Source organism: Mesocricetus auratus, unplaced genomic scaffold (genome assembly GCF_017639785.1).
Source record: "Mesocricetus auratus isolate SY011 unplaced genomic scaffold, BCM_Maur_2.0 Super-Scaffold_100031, whole genome shotgun sequence".
Lineage (NCBI taxonomy): Eukaryota > Metazoa > Chordata > Mammalia > Rodentia > Cricetidae > Mesocricetus > Mesocricetus auratus.
Window position 1 is genome coordinate 17,010,374 of NW_024429212.1, and position 20,859 is coordinate 17,031,232.

At 45.1% G+C, this 20,859-nt stretch overlaps 2 protein-coding genes and 3 non-coding genes across 8 annotated transcripts in view; 4 read left to right on the top strand and 1 right to left on the bottom strand.

Moving 5' to 3' along the window:
• On the top strand, positions 1 to 8,633 carry Rpl5 (ribosomal protein L5). 2 transcript variants are annotated; one of them, XM_013118624.3, is made up of 8 exons: positions 1 to 86; positions 1,409 to 1,478; positions 1,566 to 1,681; positions 2,966 to 3,100; positions 4,074 to 4,276; positions 4,872 to 5,049; positions 7,832 to 7,920; positions 8,480 to 8,633. In XM_013118624.3, exons 1-8 carry the CDS (start codon positions 84 to 86, stop codon positions 8,577 to 8,579), a joined length of 894 nt encoding a protein of 297 aa, XP_012974078.2. In that variant the 5' UTR covers positions 1 to 83; the 3' UTR covers positions 8,580 to 8,633. The 2 variants fall into 2 exon arrangements, with proteins under 2 accessions (XP_012974078.2, XP_021087079.2); XM_021231420.2 differs by having other exon boundaries at positions 7,835 to 7,920.
• On the top strand, positions 4,708 to 4,801 carry LOC121135201. The gene has a single exon (XR_005872419.1). It is a non-coding gene; the product is annotated as a small nucleolar RNA SNORD21 (small nucleolar RNA).
• Positions 5,346 to 5,477, top strand: LOC121135203. The gene has a single exon (XR_005872421.1). It is a non-coding gene; the product is annotated as a small nucleolar RNA SNORA66 (small nucleolar RNA).
• LOC121135202 lies at positions 7,970 to 8,101 on the top strand. The gene has a single exon (XR_005872420.1). It is a non-coding gene; the product is annotated as a small nucleolar RNA SNORA66 (small nucleolar RNA).
• A 907-nt stretch (positions 8,634 to 9,540) lies between the features above and the next one.
• The window catches only part of Dipk1a (divergent protein kinase domain 1A), a 65,347-nt gene continuing 54,028 nt past the window's right edge, over positions 9,541 to 20,859 (bottom strand). For all 3 annotated transcript variants that reach the window (XM_040733385.1, XM_040733384.1, XM_040733386.1), the window contains exons 3-5: positions 16,957 to 17,064; positions 12,930 to 13,106; positions 9,541 to 10,741 (exon numbers count right to left, since the gene is read on the bottom strand). In XM_040733385.1, the coding sequence (XP_040589319.1) occupies positions 9,929 to 10,741; positions 12,930 to 13,106; positions 16,957 to 17,064 (1,098 nt within the window). In that variant the 3' untranslated portion in view covers positions 9,541 to 9,928. The remainder of the gene's footprint in view (positions 10,742 to 12,929; positions 13,107 to 16,956; positions 17,065 to 20,859) is intronic.

A 20,859-nucleotide genomic window follows, 5' to 3' on the forward strand; every position in this document is an offset into this window, starting at 1 on the left:
CGACAGTCCGGTCTTTTTTCCCCTAGCGCCGCCGGGCCTGCAGGTCTGTGTGGAGCCGCGGTTGCGGGTGTCTGTTCCGCAGGATGGTGAGTGGGCATCTGGGGCTCGGGGCCGCGGGTGCACGGGGGCCGCCCCCTCCCGCCGCCGATGCCCGCCCGGGCGCCCCGTCTCGCGCGGCCTGGGGCGCGGATGGCGCTCGATTCCCGGCGGTGCGGCCGCCGCTCCCAGCGTGGCCTTAATGGCTGCCGGGGGGAGGGGCTGCTGCTGCGGCGCTGGCTGCCCGGGACGCGCGGCTCGCAGGGCAGGAGGGGATCCTCCCTCCCCACGCGCGGCTCCGGACGCCCCTGGCGGGGGTCCCGAAGGCCGCGGCGCGGGAGCCGGGGCTCGGGCAAGTGTCGGTGGGGAGGCTGCAGGCGGTGGCCTTCCCGGGTCCCGGAAGGAGCTCGCGTCCTGCGGGATTGGTCGCGCGAGCCACGTTTGCGGGGCTTGGCTGGAATCCGGCCTGGGAGGTGCAGTGGCGGCGGCGGCGGGGGGCGTCCGTGCGGTCCCCCGGTGCGCAGCTCGGAGCTCATGCGAGCGACTGCCGGACGCCGTGTGCCCCGTGGCACCGCAGCACCGGGTTTATTGGGTGCTCCCATGATGGAGGGAGGGAGTTGTGGAGGGTTGCGGGGTTAAAAATCGTCGAGGTGAGCGCGGTGCGCGCGGTTGGAGGCTCAGGTGGGTGGACGCCGCGTAGAGCGATGACTTCCCCGACAGAGAGGCTGGCGCGGGCGGGAACGAAGGGCACCGGTTCCCGAGAGAGAGCAGGAATTGGGGAGGTGGCTGGTTCAAACGCAGCAGCACCAGCACGAGTTGGTACCTGCTGGGGAGAAGCGTGGGGACCCTGCGATTGCGGAGGGCTGGGGCCTTGGGGTCAGGGCCTGCCTTGCTCCCTTAGCCGGCCCTGTCTCTGCCTGGCTCGTGATGGCTAGTTTACGCTTCACGAAGAAAACCTCCGGGGCGACCCGTGAGTTGGGAGTCGTATTATTATTTATTTGCATTAAGGTTCATAACTAGCGATGCTAGAGTTGTGAAGTAGCAACAGGGTTTTTATGGTTGTGTGTGGGGTCACCACCACGTGAGGGAGGAACTGCCTTCAGCGCTAGCGTGATTCTTCCTTGATTCCCCCATCCGTATAGAAAACCAGCTACAAGTTGACAGTTGTATTAGTTTGCTCTTGAGTGTTATATTGTTACATGGGTAACTCCAGTCAGAAGTAGAGTAAAGCCAGGTGGTTCTTGTCTAGTAGCTTAGCTCCCAGGTGGTCTTGGGATACATAGTGTCAGCCTGTTTTTTTAAAATTATTATTATTAAATCTTATAATGGAACGTTTAGTAAAACTCCTAATAACATTTTCTTTTCCTTGAAGGGGTTCGTGAAAGTTGTCAAGAATAAGGCCTACTTTAAGAGGTACCAAGTGAGGTTTAGAAGGCGTCGAGGTACGAACGGCTTTTCCCGTTGTAGTTTCTGGGGATCGGCTTTTCGTGGTAGAGCATCCTTCTTAATTATTGTATTTCATCTTGTAGAGGGTAAAACCGACTACTATGCTCGGAAGCGATTGGTGATCCAGGACAAAAACAAGTACAACACACCCAAATACAGGATGATAGTTCGTGTGACTAACAGAGACATCATCTGCCAGGTGAGCTGCGCTCAAGATTCGAGCCTCGTGTCATCAGACCCCACCGCCCCTTTTGTCTTGGTGTAGTAGATTTTTCTCGATGCAGTGGGTTTAAAGCTGCTATTTTGAGGGCAGGTGTGGAAATTGACAAGCTCGGGATCTGTATGAGGTCTAGTGTCTATTTACTATTCAGTGAGATTGTCATGCCCCAGCTCCTGGATCCTACTGTATTCCACTTTACTCGCTAAAGAAGTTGGTGATTGTCTGAAAGTGGGAGACACACTTTTTTTTTATTTTTATTTTCTTAAGTACCCTGGAACTGGAGTTGTGAGCTGCCAAGAGGGTGCTGGGAGTTGAACCCAGGTCATCTAGAAGAGCAGCTTCACCACTGAGCCATCTCGCCAGCAAGCTTGGTTTGAAAAAGCAGCTTGCTATTTCTTACTGTTTGAAATGGGTTTTTATAAGTACAAAAATTCACTCAGGAGGAGAGCCGGGCGTTGGTGATACACGCCTTTAATCCCAGCACTCGGGAGGCAGAGGCAGGCGGATTTCTGTGAGTTCGAGACCAGCCTGGACTACCAAGTGAGTTCCAGGACAGCCTCCAAAGCCACAGAGAAACCCTGTCTCAAAAAACCAAAAAAATTTTTTTTCACTCAGGAGGAGAGGCAGGAGGATCTCTGAGTTCAAGGCCAGCCTGGTCTACAGAGTGAGTTCCAGGACAGACTCCAAATACAGAGAAACCCTGTCTCTCTGTTCTGTGTTCACAACTTTCACAACTCAGATGATGGGTAGCTGAAATTAGCTAGTTAGGAAGTAGGTACACTTACATTCTGTGCAAATTTATTAACTATGAAGGCAATGTTGTCTTATGTTCTGATAATTAAGCATAAATTACCTATAAGTATACATTACCTAAAACTTAGTTGGATTTAGCTCGGAAGACAATTTAAGTAATTTTTTTTTGTTGTTTTGACTTGATTTTTGGGGCTGGGGGATTTGAGATAGGATCTGTGTGTGTGTGGCCTTGGCTGTTCTGGAACTCATACTGTGGACCAGACAGGCCTGAACTCACAGATCCATCTGCCTTGGGTGCTGGGATCAAAGGCATGCACCACCACAGCCCTGCTTTTTTACTTTTCACAGTTATTATAATTAATTCTAATGTGTGGTGTGTTTTAGCCATGTGTTTTTTGCCAGGTGGTAAGTTGTAGGTAAGTGAGGGTGACACCTACACAAGTGTCCATGGTCTTTTCCCCGTGTCTTGCTGAAGCAGCAAATGACTAACCTGTTTTTTCTCTGCTGTAGATTGCCTATGCCCGTATAGAAGGGGACATGATAGTCTGCGCAGCATATGCACACGAGCTGCCCAAATACGGTGTGAAAGTTGGCCTGACAAATTATGCTGCAGCCTATTGTACTGGCCTGCTGCTGGCTCGCAGGGTAAGTACTGGACGTCTTCAGTAAGTTTCTTACACGTGACTAATGGTCACCTATGGCTTCAGGAGAGTGTCAGCTGTTTCCTTGTGGCTTTAAAGCCATCAGCAAGGAATGGGGTGTGGTCTTATATTTTGCTGTTTCTGGATCTCTAGAACAGATCTGTCTGAGACTTTTCAGTGGCGAGAGCTAAGTGGCTTACGGTCCTTTTGAGCATTTGAAATTGTTTGATTTGGGGGTGAAGCGTGTGCCTGCCACAGCACACTGGAGGTCAGGACTGTGTTGTGTCTTCAGGGATGGGCCTTTGATCCACTGCACCGAGCTGTCTCACTAGCCCAGAGCTTAGTTTTTAATCTTGAGTTTGAGAGCCCCAACTACCTAGAGGTGGATCTTCTACCAGCCTGCATTAAAATGAGAGTTTAGTGCTTTTCTACTTCAGATCCTTAGACTCTGTTTTGATAGTACAGCTATCATACGTAGTTTATGTAGACATTAAAATTTGAGAAACTGTCCTCACCACTTTGGGCAGTGGACATTGGCAAGTTTTTTGCTTTTCTACATGATTGACAGTTTCTACAAGTAGGTAAAATAATGAGTTTTGCCTTGTTTTTGTATTCTCAGCTCTGGCCATTTTGCAGTGTCCTTGGCAAGGAAATGCATCAATCAGTGTTGACCCCATCATGGGTTGCTAAAATAGGCTTTGGAGGGGAATTTTGCTGTAATAAGTAAAAACATCTCAGTGAAGCCTTGGCTTAAAGTGAAACCATAGCCAGATAGTTTGCCAGCAGAGGGGTAACAGAAATTATATTAAAATCATGTTATGCAGGTAGTTTAAAATACTATTAAAACTACATTTGTTTGTCATTCAGTAGTCTACTAAGACTGAAGAAATACAGAAATCACACAAATATAAGGATGACTGTTGTGACAGGAAGTACACTTAGAGGACAGGGTTTTATGTTGACTTCTCTGTTCATAGCTTCTCAATAGGTTTGGAATGGACAAGATCTATGAAGGCCAAGTGGAGGTGACTGGAGACGAATACAACGTGGAGAGCATTGATGGTCAGCCTGGGGCCTTCACTTGCTATCTGGATGCTGGTCTTGCCCGAACTACAACTGGCAATAAAGTGTTTGGGGCCCTGAAGGGCGCTGTGGATGGCGGCTTGTCTATTCCTCATAGGTAATGAACAGTTTCCAAGCTTTGCTCCTTGACTCTGTTACTGGTGATGTGTCAGTCATTCTGTGATGCTCTGTTAGATACTGTGCACAAGGAACCAGGGTTTGTAACCTGCATTTCTCAGTAGTGCATGTTAGTTGAGTAGATCACATATTGACTCAACAATTTCCCCTTGAATAGTTTGTGACAAATGTCTAATTCCTCTTATCCTAGGTGCTGCTGAGAAATAAAGGGATTTGAAGCATGGGTTTTGGAAAACTTGTGCTACAGCACTGGTGACAGTTTTACTGGTGCTGATATGGCCATGTGAATGCTTGTGGGGAGGTGGCTAGAGCCCGGGAGTTTGCGACTGCCCTGGGCGATATAATTTATACCCCCATGAAGATGAAAAGCAGATTTGTGGATTTTTATCTTGTGGAATTCAGAGATGAGCTGCTGGTGATGATACCCCACTAACTGAGCAGTTAGTAGTTGGTCCTTTGATTGCATATGATGCAATAAGTGTTTCAAGACGGGACTGATGGCAGCTCCTGAAGTGAATTCCTGGGAGTGTAGTGATTTCTTGTCTGTACACTAAAATATGACACTTTCATTTTAGTACCAAACGATTCCCTGGTTATGATTCTGAAAGCAAGGAGTTCAATGCAGAAGTGCATCGGAAGCACATCATGGGACAGAATGTCGCAGACTACATGCGTTACCTAATGGAGGAAGATGAAGATGCTTATAAGAAACAGTTCTCCCAGTACATAAAGAACAACGTCACTCCAGACATGGTAAAAATTTACCTGAACATGCCTGCTCATTTAACACGTGTTTCAATGGGTTGTAATCTTCATGTAGATTTCAGTTGCAAAAAGGAAGGTTGCACGTTGCTGTGTAGGTGGGTAAAGATGGACTTCTGAGCTGCTACTGCCTTAAGTGAAGTTAGCATGTTGGGTAGGAAAGGATTTTATGTGCTGGTGTGAGTAGGCTTGTAGCATTTGCAGCCTTGGGTGCAAACAGGCGTAGCGGGAGTGGTTTCTGCACTCATTGCCTGCTTCATCTTGCAAGTCAGGTTTTCAGTGCAGTTGTGCAAACTCGATCACTAGCTCTGCATATGTGGCAGCAGCTAAGGGAACCAGGTTTGCTAGAGCAATTGTGGTGATAGCAATGTATTAGCCTCAGAAAGCTGCTGAGGTGCCCATTCTGTCCCAGAACAGTCCTGCTTCTCTGACTGTCTCTGTCTCCCCCCTTCCCTCCCATCTTCTTTCTGACGGAGGGGCATGAAGTTTTCCTGAGCTCATCCAGGGAGTTATTTAACTAGTCCTGCCTCTATCTCCCAAACCCTAGTATTGGTGTTAAAGGCATGCGCCACATGCCCTACTGTGACTAGTGTTTACTTTTGGATGGAACGAAAAATACATTCTAGAATTACTGAAATCCTAGGAAGCTGTACAGGTTTTTTGCAAAAGTAGAGGTTAGGAGGAATTGTGTTTTCAAGAGTGAACTTGATATTAGAAAGCTAGTAAGACATTGGAATACTTGAAGACCATAGTTTTTGAAATTTTAGTAGAAATATAGAACATATCACATTGTTATTACAAAGGTAAAATGTAGGTTGGAAAATACGATTTTCTGAGGTCTGTATGCTTTGGAAATCCTCAATTAAACTCATACCTTGAGCATTTATATATATATATATATGCATATATATATATTTTTTTTTAAGAGACAGGGTTTCTCTGTATTGTTCTCTGTATTGTTTTGGAGGCTATCGGTCCAGCCCAGCCTCAAACTCACAGATCCGCCTGCCTCTGCCTCCCGAGTGCTGGGATTAAAGGCGTGTGCCACCACCGCCCGGCATTTGAGCATTTATTTATTTATTGGTCTTTCAAGATGGTTTCTCTGTATTGTTTTGGAGGCTGTCCTGGAACTTGCTCTTGTAGACCAGGCTGGTCTCGAACTCAGAGATCTGCCTCCCAAGTGCTGGGATTACAGGCGTGCACCACCATACCTGGCCATACCTTCAGCCTTAAAGACAAAGGATGAACACTTTTACTTAAATTCTGTACTTCACTGCAGCCTTTTTTTTTTTTTCTGGGTCTTATACTGACCTACTTAGGTTGTATTTGCTCAAACCTTCAGATCCTTGGGCTTTGGGTACTTTTTGGTTTTTCAAGACAGGGTTTCTCTGTATTGTTTTTAGAACTTGTCCTGGAACTCGTTTGGTAGACCAGGCTGGTCTCGAACTCGCAGAGATGCACCTGCCTCCCAAGTGCTGGGATTAAAGGCGTGTGCCACCAACACCCAGCTTTGAGTGCCTTTTTAAAAAGGATTTATTTATGTATTTTATACATAGGAGTGCTCTGCTTTCGTGTGCCTGCATGACAGAAGAGGGCATTGGATCCCATTATAGAGGTTGTGAGTCATCATGTGGTTGCTGGGTGTAGGTTTCTGGAACCATGGAAGAGCCCAGGCCATCTCTCCAGCCCCAGACACATATTTCTCAGTGCCTTCCAGGGTGTTTTGCGGGGCTAAGTGCTCATGCTTGCATACTATACTGAGCTTATGTCCCCACAGTTCATGTTATCTGGAGAGTTCTCTTCCTGAGTATGTGCCTGTGGAATCCTCTGCAAACACGTTTTCAGTGTGAATGATCTTTTTACCTTGATCGGTTGTCTGGTCTGTATGTGAAGCTGTATTTATTGGGAAGAACCAGGTTGCCTTAACTTTGACCATCTACAGTTTTCGGGCAGACTTGATATTGATAGCTTTGGTGATGGAGGACTGAAGCAGGTGGGGTGTTTTCTGAGATGGAATCCCAGCATGTCTAAAGAGTGCTGGGATTACAGCGCTGGGCTACCACATTGTTTTTTAGTGAGTCTTTTTGAATTACTTTTTCCACCGTGTCCATATGGAACAAGTCAGTGAACAAAGTTGGATTTACAGTTACTTCAATAAGAAACTTGTTGGGGATCAAGCTCTTAACCCCTACTCTTGAGCCCCCTTCTTAAGGGGCTACAGTTAACACTAGACATTCAGGATTATAACCTTGAACTTTATTTTTTTTAAGTGAGTTCCTGAACCAAGTTTTCAGCAATGAAATGTAATCAAATAGGTCAAATTTGGGGTTCTAGAGTAGCTGCCAGTTGACCATGGAAGAGTATGTCTTTGGTGCTGGGAATTGCTTTAAAAGGCCTGTCATGTAAAAGTAGATTGTAAATCTGGGGTAAGTGAGGTAATAAGAGAAATTAATGGTCCTCCCTCCTTGCGGTCTTGTCCTTAGACTCAGTTGTTAGAGTGTCTTTCTTATATACCTGTGTATTTTGCATCTTATCCTTTGGTTTGGGCATCTTCTCTTGAAAGAGTTTAGGTCAGACAGTAGATTCTAGGCATGGCTGCCTTCTCACTTCAGTAGACATTGAGATTGCTGTAAGGAAAAGGTGGGTTTACTGGGATTTAAGCAGGTAACATTCACTTAGTTAAGGATAAATTAGAGCAGGCAGTAAAGGACTGTACTGTAATCCTAGGGCATCTGAAGTGAAGGCAAATACTGTTTGCTTTGCTTTGTTCCAGATGGAGGAGATGTATAAGAAAGCTCACGCTGCTATCCGAGAGAATCCAGTCTATGAGAAGAAGCCCAAGAGAGAGGTGAAGAAGAAGAGGTATGTGTTCTGCCATTTTCAGCTTGTTCACTTGGTTTTCAGTGCAGTTGTGCAAACTCGATCACTAGCTCTGCATATGTGGCAGCAGCTAAGGGAACCAGGTTTGCTAAAGCAATTGTGGTGATAGCAATGTATCAGCCTCAGAAAGCTGCTGAGGTGCCCATTCTGTCCCAGAACAGTCCTGCATGTTTTATTGGCTACTGCCTGTGAATCCATAACAATTCTGCCTCCCGGTCCTGAATACTGGACTTTAGATGTGAGCCAGCATGCTCAGCTGAGAATGACTTGAGTTTTGGATGGAATGAGCAATGAGAATAGCCATTGCAGTTGAATGCATGCATTAGAACTTGAAATGAATATGGTGGCACAATTTGTGATCTTGGCACTCACGAGGTCAAAACATGAGGAATGCCATGCGTTCAAAGCCACCTTAAAGGATATATAGGAAAAATCATCTCTCCGAATAATAAGATTTCAATCTTCCATCTGTTTACAAAGTGTCATTTTTCAGCTGACTTGAGATAATATTCCTGTCTTATTTTTTACTTTCCTTTTTAAGGTGGAACCGTCCCAAAATGTCTTTGGCCCAGAAGAAAGATCGGGTTGCTCAAAAGAAGGCAAGCTTCCTCAGAGCTCAAGAACGGGCTACTGAGAGCTAAAGCAATTTTCTATGAAGATTTTTTCATAAAGATAATAAACTTATTGACCAAGCAGCCATTTCTGAGTTAAGCTGTTATTACGAAACTAGGTGTAGCATGAAGCCATGAAAGTAAAGGATCAGGATTCAGGTCCACCTGCTGGGGTTAAGGGCAAGAACCACTATGCCTGGCTGAGAAGTTTTTCCTTCCACAAAAACAACTTAGTAGTTTACCAGAAAAAGGCATCTTACTGGACTCCAGCAGAGCTCTTGGGTTTCTATCTTGATGGAAAGAGTCACTGTCCTTAGCTTGTCAGATCTGGTAAGCAACAGACCTATGATCATGGGGACACAGTGCTTCCATCCATTAACAGTGCTTTATTACAAGTAGATAGTGGAAAGAAAATACCTCAGTCAATCTTGAAAGTAAACCAGTGTGAATCCATGGCTGGAAGACTGGAAGTTGTCAAGTTCACAGATTTAACAATTTGCACAAAGTGTTGCTGCTTTCCTAGCTTTCGTTTTATGCAGATATTAAAAGCTGTGTGCCAGACCTGAATGTACATAGGAAAATAACTTGAAGGTCTAATACTAAACCTTGCTTTTACAAGGAAAAGAACAGGGTGGTGCATTTATGCCTCATCAGACAAGAAGGAAAAAGTGTCTTCCATGATTTATTCTCATCTTAACACACCGAAGTGGTTCAGGTTTTGATCACCTCTGGTCTCTGTCGGAGTCTGCTTTGTGGTACTGAGGCTTCATGAAAACAAGTTACTATATCCCCAGCCTAAGATAATGTCTGGCTGGTTGATGAACCCATCAGAGCTTCAGGATAAAGTTCACCTAATTTCAGTCATTTGAATGTTAACACTTGGAATACATGTTGAAGCTAAAAGTCACAGTTTTCTCCATCTGAAGTTATAATGTGTGAGTATACTATAATAAGGCATGCTATAGACCCAACCTTTTAATAACAGGAGTCATTTTAATTTACCTATGTGGCATTTTTAATTTGTGTTAATGTGCAAACTTTTACCATGCTAAAACATTAGTAAATTCATACATAAATTTCCTTGTTTAGACAGCAGCTTCAATGCAAACAATGTCCAGCAATGGGATTTGCTAACAGGTCTACACAGCACTCACTGTTTGAGGAATGAGGCTTTTCACAGCATTAATTTCTAAGTCAATAGTTAACAGTGAATGTACTTGTGAACTTGCAACAGGGCAGGGATGAGTTTGGACATCTCTTGGCCCTACACCTGCCGTTACTGTCATAGCACATTTGAGATAGCTTCATAGACCCAGAAGGCAGAAGTCATTCTTTGAAATGTTCTTAGAATTTCTCAATGGCAGTGCTATCCAAATGAACTAAGAGTCATTTGTGTAGGAAATTTTCTTCCACAATAATGTTTTTAGGTTATTTAATATCAAAGAATGTTCCATTTCCATTTGATTTGCTGTGACTTTGAGAGCAATACAAGAATAGAGCTGTTTTTCCAATTCTTCCTGGATTTCACTTGGAGCACCATGCAGTAAATAGTCTTTGAGTAGCTGACAGGCTTTTGCCAAGTTTGGCTGTATTACTTCTGAAGTGCACTTCATTGTGCTCTGGTCACAGCTAGTTCTACAGTCTGTACCATAGACACAGTCCAGGTCAGACTCACAGTGGCGATCCTTAATAAGTTCCTTTAAGTTTGTCTCTGGCACAATTTTTCTCATATCCACCATCTTCAAATCGTACTTCTCATTGTATCCTAGGTTTTTGGCACTAGTGTCACACATGAGAAAGTTTCCATAGGGGCCATGGAAAACATCCTCCACAAATTCTAAAAGTCCTATGGCTATCTTGGCCTTTCTAGGCCACGATGGTGTGAACAACTGGTCCATACTTCTTCTGAACCCAGATGGAATAAAAAGTTCAATGACCCATGGAAGACTTATTCCGTAGAGAGAGGTATATTCAACACTTTCCATCACATAGAGGTCACCACAGAACCCCATGAGTTTGGGGGTGTGTTCTTTGTCTTGAAGTATCACCATCAAGAGAAACTCGTTCAGCTGGAGAAGCGCCCATGCTGACCTGGCTTCTCCTAGGGAGACCTGGCCGTCCCTGTCTCCGTCGGCTACTGTCAGGATGAGGCTAACCAGTTCAGACAGGTTGCCTTGGTCACCCAACTTTGCCTGTTAACATAAAATGTCAAGTTACGAAGAACCCTTAGGTTTGTGTAGCTTAGCAAGTAACTTTGAGACTTAAAAGGCTGATATGGGGCTGGAGAGATGGCTCAGCAGTTAAGAGCACTGACTGTTCTTCCAAAGGTCCTGAGTTCAATTCCTGGCAACCACATGGTGGCTCACAACCACCTTGAATGAGATTTGGTGCCCTCTGCTGGCTTGCAGGCAGAAGACTGTATACACAATAAATAAATATTTTTAAAAAGGCTGATATGTAGGCTCACAACCAAAAGCCAATAAAAGAGTTTAGTTCCCAGCAACCACGGCTGTGTCTCCAGCCAATTAAACAAAAGCTGATATGTAGTACCAGTCTATAGTACTTAATCTTAACCTAGTCCAAAACAAAACCAAAGGCATCTATGTAAAAAGACCATTTCTTGTAGGTTGTCACCATGCTAGCACTTACCTTGTCACACAGAGAATGCCCTGCATCTCCCAAATACTGAATATTATATATGTATATTGCGCACACACGCATGCAGTATGTGTAAGAATTTGGTGGGGTGGGTTCTGGAGATTGAACTCTATCTAGTTAATAGGCTTGGTGGCAACTGACTTTACTATGAGCCATCTCCCTAGAATAAATAGTAAATTACTTCTAATCACTTTTTAAAAGAGATTTATTATGTGTACAACATTCTCCCTTCATGTATTCCTGCAGGCCAGAAGAGGGCACCAAATCTCATAGACAGTTATGTGGTTGCTGGGAATTGAACTCAAGACCTCTGGAAGAGCAGTCAGTGCTCTTAACCTTTGGCTGTTCCTCCAGCCCTTTTTATTTTTGAAAATAAGAAAACCTAAAAAAAAAAAAAAAATGGTAGCCGGGCGTTGGTGGCACACGCCTTTAATCCCAGCACTCGGGAGGCAGAGGCAGGCGGATCTCTGTGAGTTCGAGGCCAGCCTGGTCTACAAGAGCTAGTTCCAGGACAGCCTCCAAAGCCACAGAGAAACCCTGTCTCGAAAAATAAAATAAAATAAAAAAATATAAAAAAAATTGAAATTAAGCCTAAACAAGTTTTCTTTCTTTTGAGATGGTCAAATGTAAGCCAAACAGACCCTTAACTGATTCTCTTGCCTCTGTCTTCCAAGATCTGGGATTATAAACATCAACCAAAATGGATTTCTTTAGATTTAAATAATTTCAAATCCAATGTAATGGCACACACCTATAATACTAGTTACTCAGAGGGCTGAGGCAGGAGGATTCTGATGGGTAATGTCCTTCTGTATATATGCTTCTCTTATTGGTTGATGAATAAAATACTGATTGGCCAATAGAAGCAGGATGAAAGGCAGGACTAGGAGATGAGGAGAATTCTGGGAAAGGTAGGCAGAGAGAGATGGTTAGGAAATGCTATGTAGTGGAGAAAGGAGTAACAGGTTTAGGCATTCTCCATAAGCCAGGATCATGTGGAATACATAGATTAATAGAAATGGGTTAATAATTAAGACAGCTAGCCAATAAGAAACCCTAGCCATTGGCTAAAACTTTGATAATTAATATGTCTTTGTGTGTTTAGTTGGGGCAAAGCAGCCGTGGGACCAGGCTGGAAAGAAAGAGCAACAGGGCTCCAAGTAAAAGCCAGCCTTGTCAATTTAGTCTGTTTCAAAATAAGCTTTTTAAAAAGATAAAAAGGAAGGCCTAGGGATACAGTTTAATGGCCTCTGGTCCATTCCCCATATAAGAGGAAAGGGCAGGATGGGAATCTAGGTATCTAGACTACATTAATTTTTATTTTTTTGGTATGAGATTTATTATTTATCCACATTGCCTCAGACTGGTCTGGAACTTAACTTGTAGCCCAACAAAACTGGCCTCAAGCTTGAGGCAACTGTCCTGTCTCAGTCTCCCAAGTAGCTGAGATTACAGGTAGAAGCCACTGTGCCTGGCTCCGGTTATCAGTTGACTGTCAAAATGTGCAGCTATTGAGTCCTCAATTATATATATAGGTATTATAAATAATATAAAGGTTTACAGTCTCCATATTTTTCCCTTTCTTTGTAATCATTTCTTCAAGATGGAGTCTCTGATGGAAGTAAGTCAATGTCTACAATACAATGACTTAAGACAGAGTCCTGTGGGTTCCTGTGTAAGGATGCAGGTTCATACTGGAGGTGTAGGACTAGATGCACTCACCTTAAAGAGACTGTAGACCATTTCTTTGAATTTCTGTACAGTAGTTCCCCTGGTTGGTTTATCAAATAGCACTATTTCTTTTCTTGGCTCCAGTTCAGTTCCAAAATCAACATGAAGAGCTTGTTCCATCTGACATTTCACAACACCTGGCAGATTATCCCAAATCCCTAAATACATCTTTGTGAAAAAGAAGGATGGCAAGTTATGTATCATGAGAGGAGACTGCAAAGCCTACAGCTGCACTTGTCAGGTCCCCTCCTCTACAAAACATAAGCAAGCATTGAGCCACTCAGCGACAGCTGTGACTTTGTTTTTGCCTTTTGAGAGTCTCCCTGTGTAGCCCAGGCTGGCCTCAAACTCAAATCCTCTTGCCTCAGTCTCCTGAAGACTGCATGTGCGGGCCAGCAACCCCAGCTCCTGACTTCATTCCTGAGAATGCCAGTCTGAAGAATCCCCAAAGCCTTTTCCTTAAGTGACTTTAAAAGATGAACACAATGCATAGCTAAATATAGGTTTTGAAAAGTAGAACTAAAAGTAAGGCTCATCATGTTCTACTCCCCTGGTCCCTAGTTTGGGAGGAGACTTTGTACTTTTTTTTTTTTTTTTTGGTTTTTCGAGACAGGGTTTCTCTGTATTGTTTTGGAGGCTGTCCTGGAACTAGCTCTGTAGACCAGGCTGGCCTCGAACTCACAGAGATCCACCTGCCTCTGACTCCCAAGTGCTGGGATTAAAGGCGTGCGCCACCAACGCCCGGCTGACTTTGTACTTTTGTGTGATGCACAAAAATGTGTAGATTTATGGACTCCCTAAGCTGTTCGGGCTGGTGACAATGAACTTTAAGTGGGTATGTATCAAACTACCATTATATAGTATTTTCTACATTTTATGCAAGGCTAGATGGTGTGTTAAGTTTCGAGTAAAGTCAATTGCAATGGAAACTCAAAGACAGAGATGTGAAGAATAAGACTGTGCTGATTACATTGTAGGACTGTGTGCTGAGGACACTGTAGACTGTGTGCTGAGGACACTGTAGACAGTGTGCTGAGGACACTGTAGACTGTGCTGAGTGTACTGTAGACTGTGTGCTGAGGACACTGTAGACTGTGTGCTGAGGACACTGTAGACTGTGTGCTGAGTGTACTGTAGACTGTGTGCTGAGGACACTGTAGACTGTGCTGAGGACACTGTAGACTGTGTGCTGAGTGTACTGTAGACTGTGTGCTGAGTGTACTGTAGACTGTGCTGAGGACACTGTAGACTGTGTGCTGAGGACACTGTAGACTGTGCTGAGTGTACTGTAGACTGTGTGCTGAGGACACTGTAGACTGTGCTGAGGACACTGTAGACTGTGTGCTGAGGACACTGTAGACTGTGCTGAGGACACTGTAGACTGTGTGCTGAGGACACTGTAGACTGTGCGCTGAGGACACTGTAGACTGTGCGCTGAGGACACTGTAGACTGTGCTGAGGACACTATAGACTGTGTTGAGGACACTGTAGACTGTGCTGAGGACACTGTAGACTGTGTGCTGAGGACACTGTAGACTGTGCTGAGTGTACTGTAGACTGTGCTGAGTGTACTGTAGACTGTGTGCTGAGGGTACTGTAGACTGTGTGCTGAGTGTACTGTAGACTGTGTGCTGAGGACACTGTAGACTGTGCTGAGTGTACTGTAGACTGTGCTGAGGACACTGTAGACTGTGTGCTGAGGACACTGTAGACTGTGTGCTGAGTGTACTGTAGACTGTGTGCTGAGGACACTGTAGACTGTGCTGAGGACACTGTAGACTGTGTGCTGAGTGTACTGTAGACTGTGTGCTGAGTGTACTGTAGACTGTGCTGAGGACACTGTAGACTGTGTGCTGAGGACACTGTAGACTGTGCTGAGTGTACTGTAGACTGTGTGCTGAGGACACTGTAGACTGTGCTGAGGACACTGTAGACTGTGTGCTGAGGACACTGTAGACTGTGCTGAGGACACTGTAGACTGTGTGCTGAGGACACTGTAGACTGTGCGCTGAGGACACTGTAGACTGTGCGCTGAGGACACTGTAGACTGTGCTGAGGACACTATAGACTGTGTTGAGGACACTGTAGACTGTGCTGAGGACACTGTAGACTGTGTGCTGAGGACACTGTAGACTGTGCTGAGTGTACTGTAGACTGTGCTGAGTGTACTGTAGACTGTGTGCTGAGGGTACTGTAGACTGTGTGCTGAGTGTACTGTAGACTGTGTGCTGAGGACACTGTAGACTGTGCTGAGTGTACTGTAGACTGTGCTGAGGACACTGTAGACTGTGTGCTGAGGACACTGTAGACTGTGCTGAGTGTACTGTAGACTGTGCTGAGTGTACTGTAGACTGTGTGCTGAGGACACTGTAGACTGTGCTGAGGGTACTGTAGACTGTGTGCTGAGGGTACTGTAGACTGTGTGCTGAGGGTACTGTAGACTGTGTGCTGAGTGTACTGTAGACTGTGCTGAGGACACTGTAGACTGTGTGCTGAGGACACTGTAGTCTGTGTGCTGAGGACACTGTAGACTGTGTGCTGAGGACACTGTAGACTGTGTGCTGAGGACACTGTAGACTGTGTGCTGAGGACACTGTAGACTGTGCTGAGTGTACTGTAGACTGCGCTGAGGACACTGTAGACTGTGTGCTGAGTGTACTGTAGACTGTGCGCTGAGGACACTGTAGACTGTGTGCTGAGGGTATTGTAGGACTGTGCTGAGGACACTGTAGACTGTGTGCTGAGGACACTGTAGACTGTGCTGAGGACACTGTAGACTGTGCTGAGGGTACTGTAGACTGTGTGCTGAGGGTACTGTAGACTGTGTGCTGAGTGTACTGTAGACTGTGCTGAGGACACTGTAGACTGTGTGCTGAGGACACTGTAGTCTGTGTGCTGAGGACACTGTAGACTGTGTGCTGAGGACACTGTAGACTGTGTGCTGAGGACACTGTAGACTGTGTGCTGAGGACACTGTAGACTGTGCTGAGTGTACTGTAGACTGCGCTGAGGACACTGTAGACTGTGTGCTGAGTGTACTGTAGACTGTGCGCTGAGGACACTGTAGACTGTGTGCTGAGGACACTATAGACTGTGTGCTGAGTGTACTGTAGACTGTGCGCTGAGGACACTGTAGACTGTGTGCTGAGGGTATTGTAGGACTGTGCTGAGGACACTGTAGACTGTGTGCTGAGGACACTGTATACTGTGCGCTGAGGGTACTGTAGACTGTGCGCTGAGTGTACTGTAGACTGTGCGCTGAGTGTACTGTAGACTGTGCGCTGAGGGTACTGTAGACTGTGCGCTGAGGGTACTGTAGACTGTGTGCTGAGGGTATTGTAGGACTGTGTGCTGAGGACACTGTAGACTGTGTGCTGAGGACACTGTAGACTGTGCGCTGAGGGTACTGTAGACTGTGAGCTGAGTGTACTGTAGACTGTGCGCTGAGGATACTGTAGACTGTGCGCTGAGGGTACTGTAGACTGTGTGCTGAGGGTATTGTAGGACTGTGTGCTGAGGACACTGTAGACTGTGTGCTGAGGGTATTGTAGGACTGTGTGTCCAGCCTTTTCTTTCTGTCCTCTTGTTCCTCCATTTAGGGTGGGAATGCCTTTTGTGATTTTTTTTGTTGTTTTATTTTTCTTTTTAAGACAGGGTTTCTCCATGTACTTCTGAATGTACTGGAACTTGGTCCTCAAACTGAGAGATCCCCTGTTTTTGCCTCCCAAGTTCTGGGATTAAAGGTGTGCACCAACCACTACTGTTTTTTTTTTTAATGTTTTAAATAATTCTTCTAGTTTAAGGGAAAATTTGAGTTTACCACTCAGGTATGGTGGCACATGACTGTAGAGACAGCTCTTAGAAGAAGGAGACAAAATGATTAAGAAAAACTACAGCCACAGAGCGTCAGAGCCCAGTTTGAACTACATAAGAACTACATAAGCAAAAACAGACTGATGATGCTGGTGGTGGTGATTAGACTCACTGAAATTCCAGAGTACTGATTTACTGTACATACCTGGTTGTTGGGCTTGGTGGACAAACATTTTCCAAAGTACAGTGTTTCTGTGACACAGAGGCTGCTGCATGCAGGCCCGTCAATAACTCCAGTCTTGTATTTGTCACACTGAAAACCAGGAAATAAAAAGTAGTAACTGAGTCAGGCGGTGGTGGCGCACATCTTTAATCCCAGCACTCGGGAGGTAGAGGCAGGTGGATCTCTGTGAGTTTGAGGCCAGCCTGGTTTAGAGAGTGAGTGCCAGGACAGGTTCCAAAGCTACACAGAGAAACTGCCTCAAAAAAACAACAAAAAAGTAGTAATATCTGAAGATTCTGAGTAATTAATAGTTACAGTCCTTAAGAGAAAGTTCTCAAGCCAGATGGTGATGTTACACTTTAATCCCATCACTTAGGAGCCAGAGGCAGGTGAATCTCTGAGCTCAAGGCTAGCCTGGTCTACAGAGCGAGTTCCAGGACAGCCTCCAAAACAATACAGAGAAACCCTGACTCGAAAAACAAAAACAAAAAACAAAAAACAACAACAAAAAAAAAGGAAGCCTCCACCCTTTCTTTGGTGAAATCACATTCAAAGCTCGGCTTGCTGGTGTGTGCTTACATCCCAGCAGTCATGGGACAAAGGTCCCTGAGTCTGAGGACAGCTTGGGCTACAGTGAGACCCTGTCTCAAAACAAACAAAAACATATCAATGTAATCCTACCGTGACAAATGAAGATGACTGTAGGAGGAAGTCTGATGCCGCCATTAAACACGTGACTTATTAGAGTCGCATACAGATGAGGTAATAAAAGGGCGGTTTACCACACCGCTAACCACACCCACTTTAGGCAGGACTAAAGACATATACGGCTGGACGTAAAGACGTATACGTACGTAGGCGGAACTACGTCACTAGCCAGGCCCACTTTTGGGCATGGCTAGGGGGCGTTACGGGGGGGAAGGCATAAAAGACAGCGCACAGGAAGTCTCGCTCTCTTTTCCTGGAGTTCGGCTTCCGGCTCGGCAGAGGAAACGGCTTGTATCGTCTGGGTTACTTGTTTGGTATCTTGTGAGTATTTCTACATTAAATACTTAGTTTTACTTTCAGTAATTGTGTGTCGCGTATCGTTACAGCATCCGTTGAAGCCTACAGATGACCTACTAAATTCAAAGATTATGTCAGAGCCCAGAAGCAGCTGTAATGTTTCAGCTACCTGCCCTCCAATATAAGTCATGGACTCACCCTCTGAAACCAAAAACCCCAATAAATTCTTCTATAACTTGCCTTGGTCATGTGATAAGCGTGTCTTGTCACAGCAGTAAAAAGGTAACTAAAAAAAAACTACCCTAAGAAGTTAATGAAAGAAAGCAAGACACACACAGGGCTGAACCGATACTGAAGTGTTTGTCTAGCATATATGAGGGTTCATTCTCAATGCTGCACACCCAGCAAAAATCGAATCAGCAACCAAAACTCTTGCTCCGCAGAAAACAGGTCTAGGAGATCCTCTGTGTGCTGCCACAAGGTTTTATTTGCAGGCATGGAAAATGGAGCCTGGGCCCAGTCAGCCTCCAGTCGCTGTGCTTTAAACCAGAAAGGTAAAGAGCTAGGTTGGCAAGCTAGATTGCAATTAGCAGGGCAGGTTTAAGGCTGACTCAGTCAGCTGCCCCTCCTAGAGTCCTTACGTAACGTTGCCTCCCTTCCTCCACACAAGCTGGCTGAGATGGAGCCACAACTCCCATGTTGTCTTTTCAGGGCTTTGTGCAATCCCTGACACATCATCAAATACAGATAAAAGTCCCTGCCAACCCCAGGAGCTGAGGGCTGGGCTCTCACCTACGGGTAGCATATTCTATCATAAAGAACTTCTGGGGCAGGACTGACAGCTGCCTTGTTCAGCGTCCTGACCTTCAATTCTCTGATGCCAAGATCACTCCCTTTAAAAACAGCCCTTTCTGAACACTCCCCCTTCCAAATGAATAACTGACACAGGCTCCGGGGTCTATATCCTTCTTCCCCTTCTAACTCGTATCCCCGAATCTAACATCATCTGCAGCCTGGCTATCCTGTCTACTGGAGCACAAGATGACATGAAGTCACAGGCCATCTTGGGCATCTCTGAAGTACCCCTGTCCTTGGAGTACACCTCACAGCACTGAACGTGCCCAGAAAATGTTTATTTAGTTTCCAACATAAAGAACACAGTGATTGGCTGGGCAGTGATGGCACACGCCTTTAAACCTAGCACTTGGGAGGCAGAGGCAGGTGGATCTCTGTGAGTTTGAGGCCAGCCTGGTCTACAGAGTGAGTTCCAGGACAGGCTCCAAAGCTACAGAGAAACCCTGTCTTGAAAAACAAACACAGTGATTTTGACTTTAAAATTCCACTGGAGGATTGGAGAGGTGGCTCAGAGGTTAAGAGCATTGACTGTTATTCCAGAGGCCCTGAGTTTAATTCCCAGCAACCTCACAGTGGCTCACAACCATTTGTAATGAGATCTGGTGCCCTCTTCTGGCCTGAGGGCATAAGACACTATATACTAAATAAACTAATCTAGAAAATTTAAAAATCAAATAGAATTCCACTGGGAGTCAAAGGCAAGGATGTGTCCTGCAGTCTCAGCTGTTCACTGAGGAGTTCAAGCCGAGAATGGACAATATAGGTGTATTCCCTTTCAAAAAATTGGTTACTTTGATGCACAGCACAAAAGTGCCCAGCTGTGCATCAAAGTAACCAATAGTTATTCAATAATTTTTAAATAATTAAAAGTCCTGTAACTTATTGCTGTCCTAATAAACAGCACATTTCTCCTTTGCTTGCACATACCTCTTAGTACCATAAGAGGGCAGTATTTACCTTTATTTTTACAAAACCTACTTGAGGGAATCTTGCCCTAAACTACATACTGGACCACAAGGGGGCAATAACAACAAACATATGTATAGTACTTGGCTTTTAAATATTTTCAAAAATCCACATTCCAAAAATGTACTTCAGATGTCACTTTCAGATCGCTGCTTCTCCTTAACAAGACTAAAAAACCAAGCACACGGGCTGGAGAGATGGCTCAGAGGTTAAGAGCACTGGCTGCTCTTCCAGAGGTCCTGAGTTCAATTCCCAGCAACCACATGGTGGCTCACAACCATCTATAATGAGATTTGGTATCCTCTTCTGGCCTGCAGGCATACATGGAGGCAGGGTGTTGCATTCATAATAATAAATAAATAAATCTTAAAAAAAAAAAAACCAAGCACACACAGAGACACATACACACAGAGTTAGACAGACACACAGACAGATACACATACACACAAGATACAGGCATGCCCACACATATACAGAGACACACACAGGCATGCATATACACACAGATACACAAATACAGACGCATAGAAACCCACACACGTACACACAGAGACACAGACACAAGGCACACGGATAGGCACACACAGAAATGCAGATAGAAGCAGACACACACGAGGAGAGAGGAGAGGAGAGGGGAGGGAGGAGAGGGGAGAGGAGAGAGGGGAGGGGGAAGAGAGGAAGGGAGAGAGGCTTTTCACAATGCCTGAAAACATTTTCTCTATCCCCTACCTCAAGTATTGCCAGTCTTCACCATTTTCAGAGCCCTGTCTTAAGCTCTTCCATTTCTCCTTCCCAGAATTCCTCTCACACATTAAAGATGCCCAAACAAGGCAAAGCTAAATGAAAGACTGTTACACATTACTGTCTAAACAGGGCTCTTAACTGATCTCTCTCCAGCCCTCTCCAGCCATCTCTCCAGCCCCTACAATTGCTGTTTTAAGTAACAAACCATTATCTTTGGGAATGGAATCTCAAAAGAGTCTGATGAAATTTGGAGTCCTTGGGGTCACTGGGTGCTTCTGTTTCAAAGATGTGTTCCTCTAATACTCACATAGCCCC

Coding starts and splice junctions, on each gene's coding strand:
- Rpl5 (XM_013118624.3), top strand. Junction 4,277..4,871: donor GGCTTGTCTATTCCTCATAG/GTAATGAACAGT, acceptor CTTTCATTTTAG/TACCAAACGATTCCCTGGTT. Junction 7,921..8,479: donor AGAGAGGTGAAGAAGAAGAG/GTATGTGTTCTG, acceptor TTCCTTTTTAAG/GTGGAACCGTCCCAAAATGT.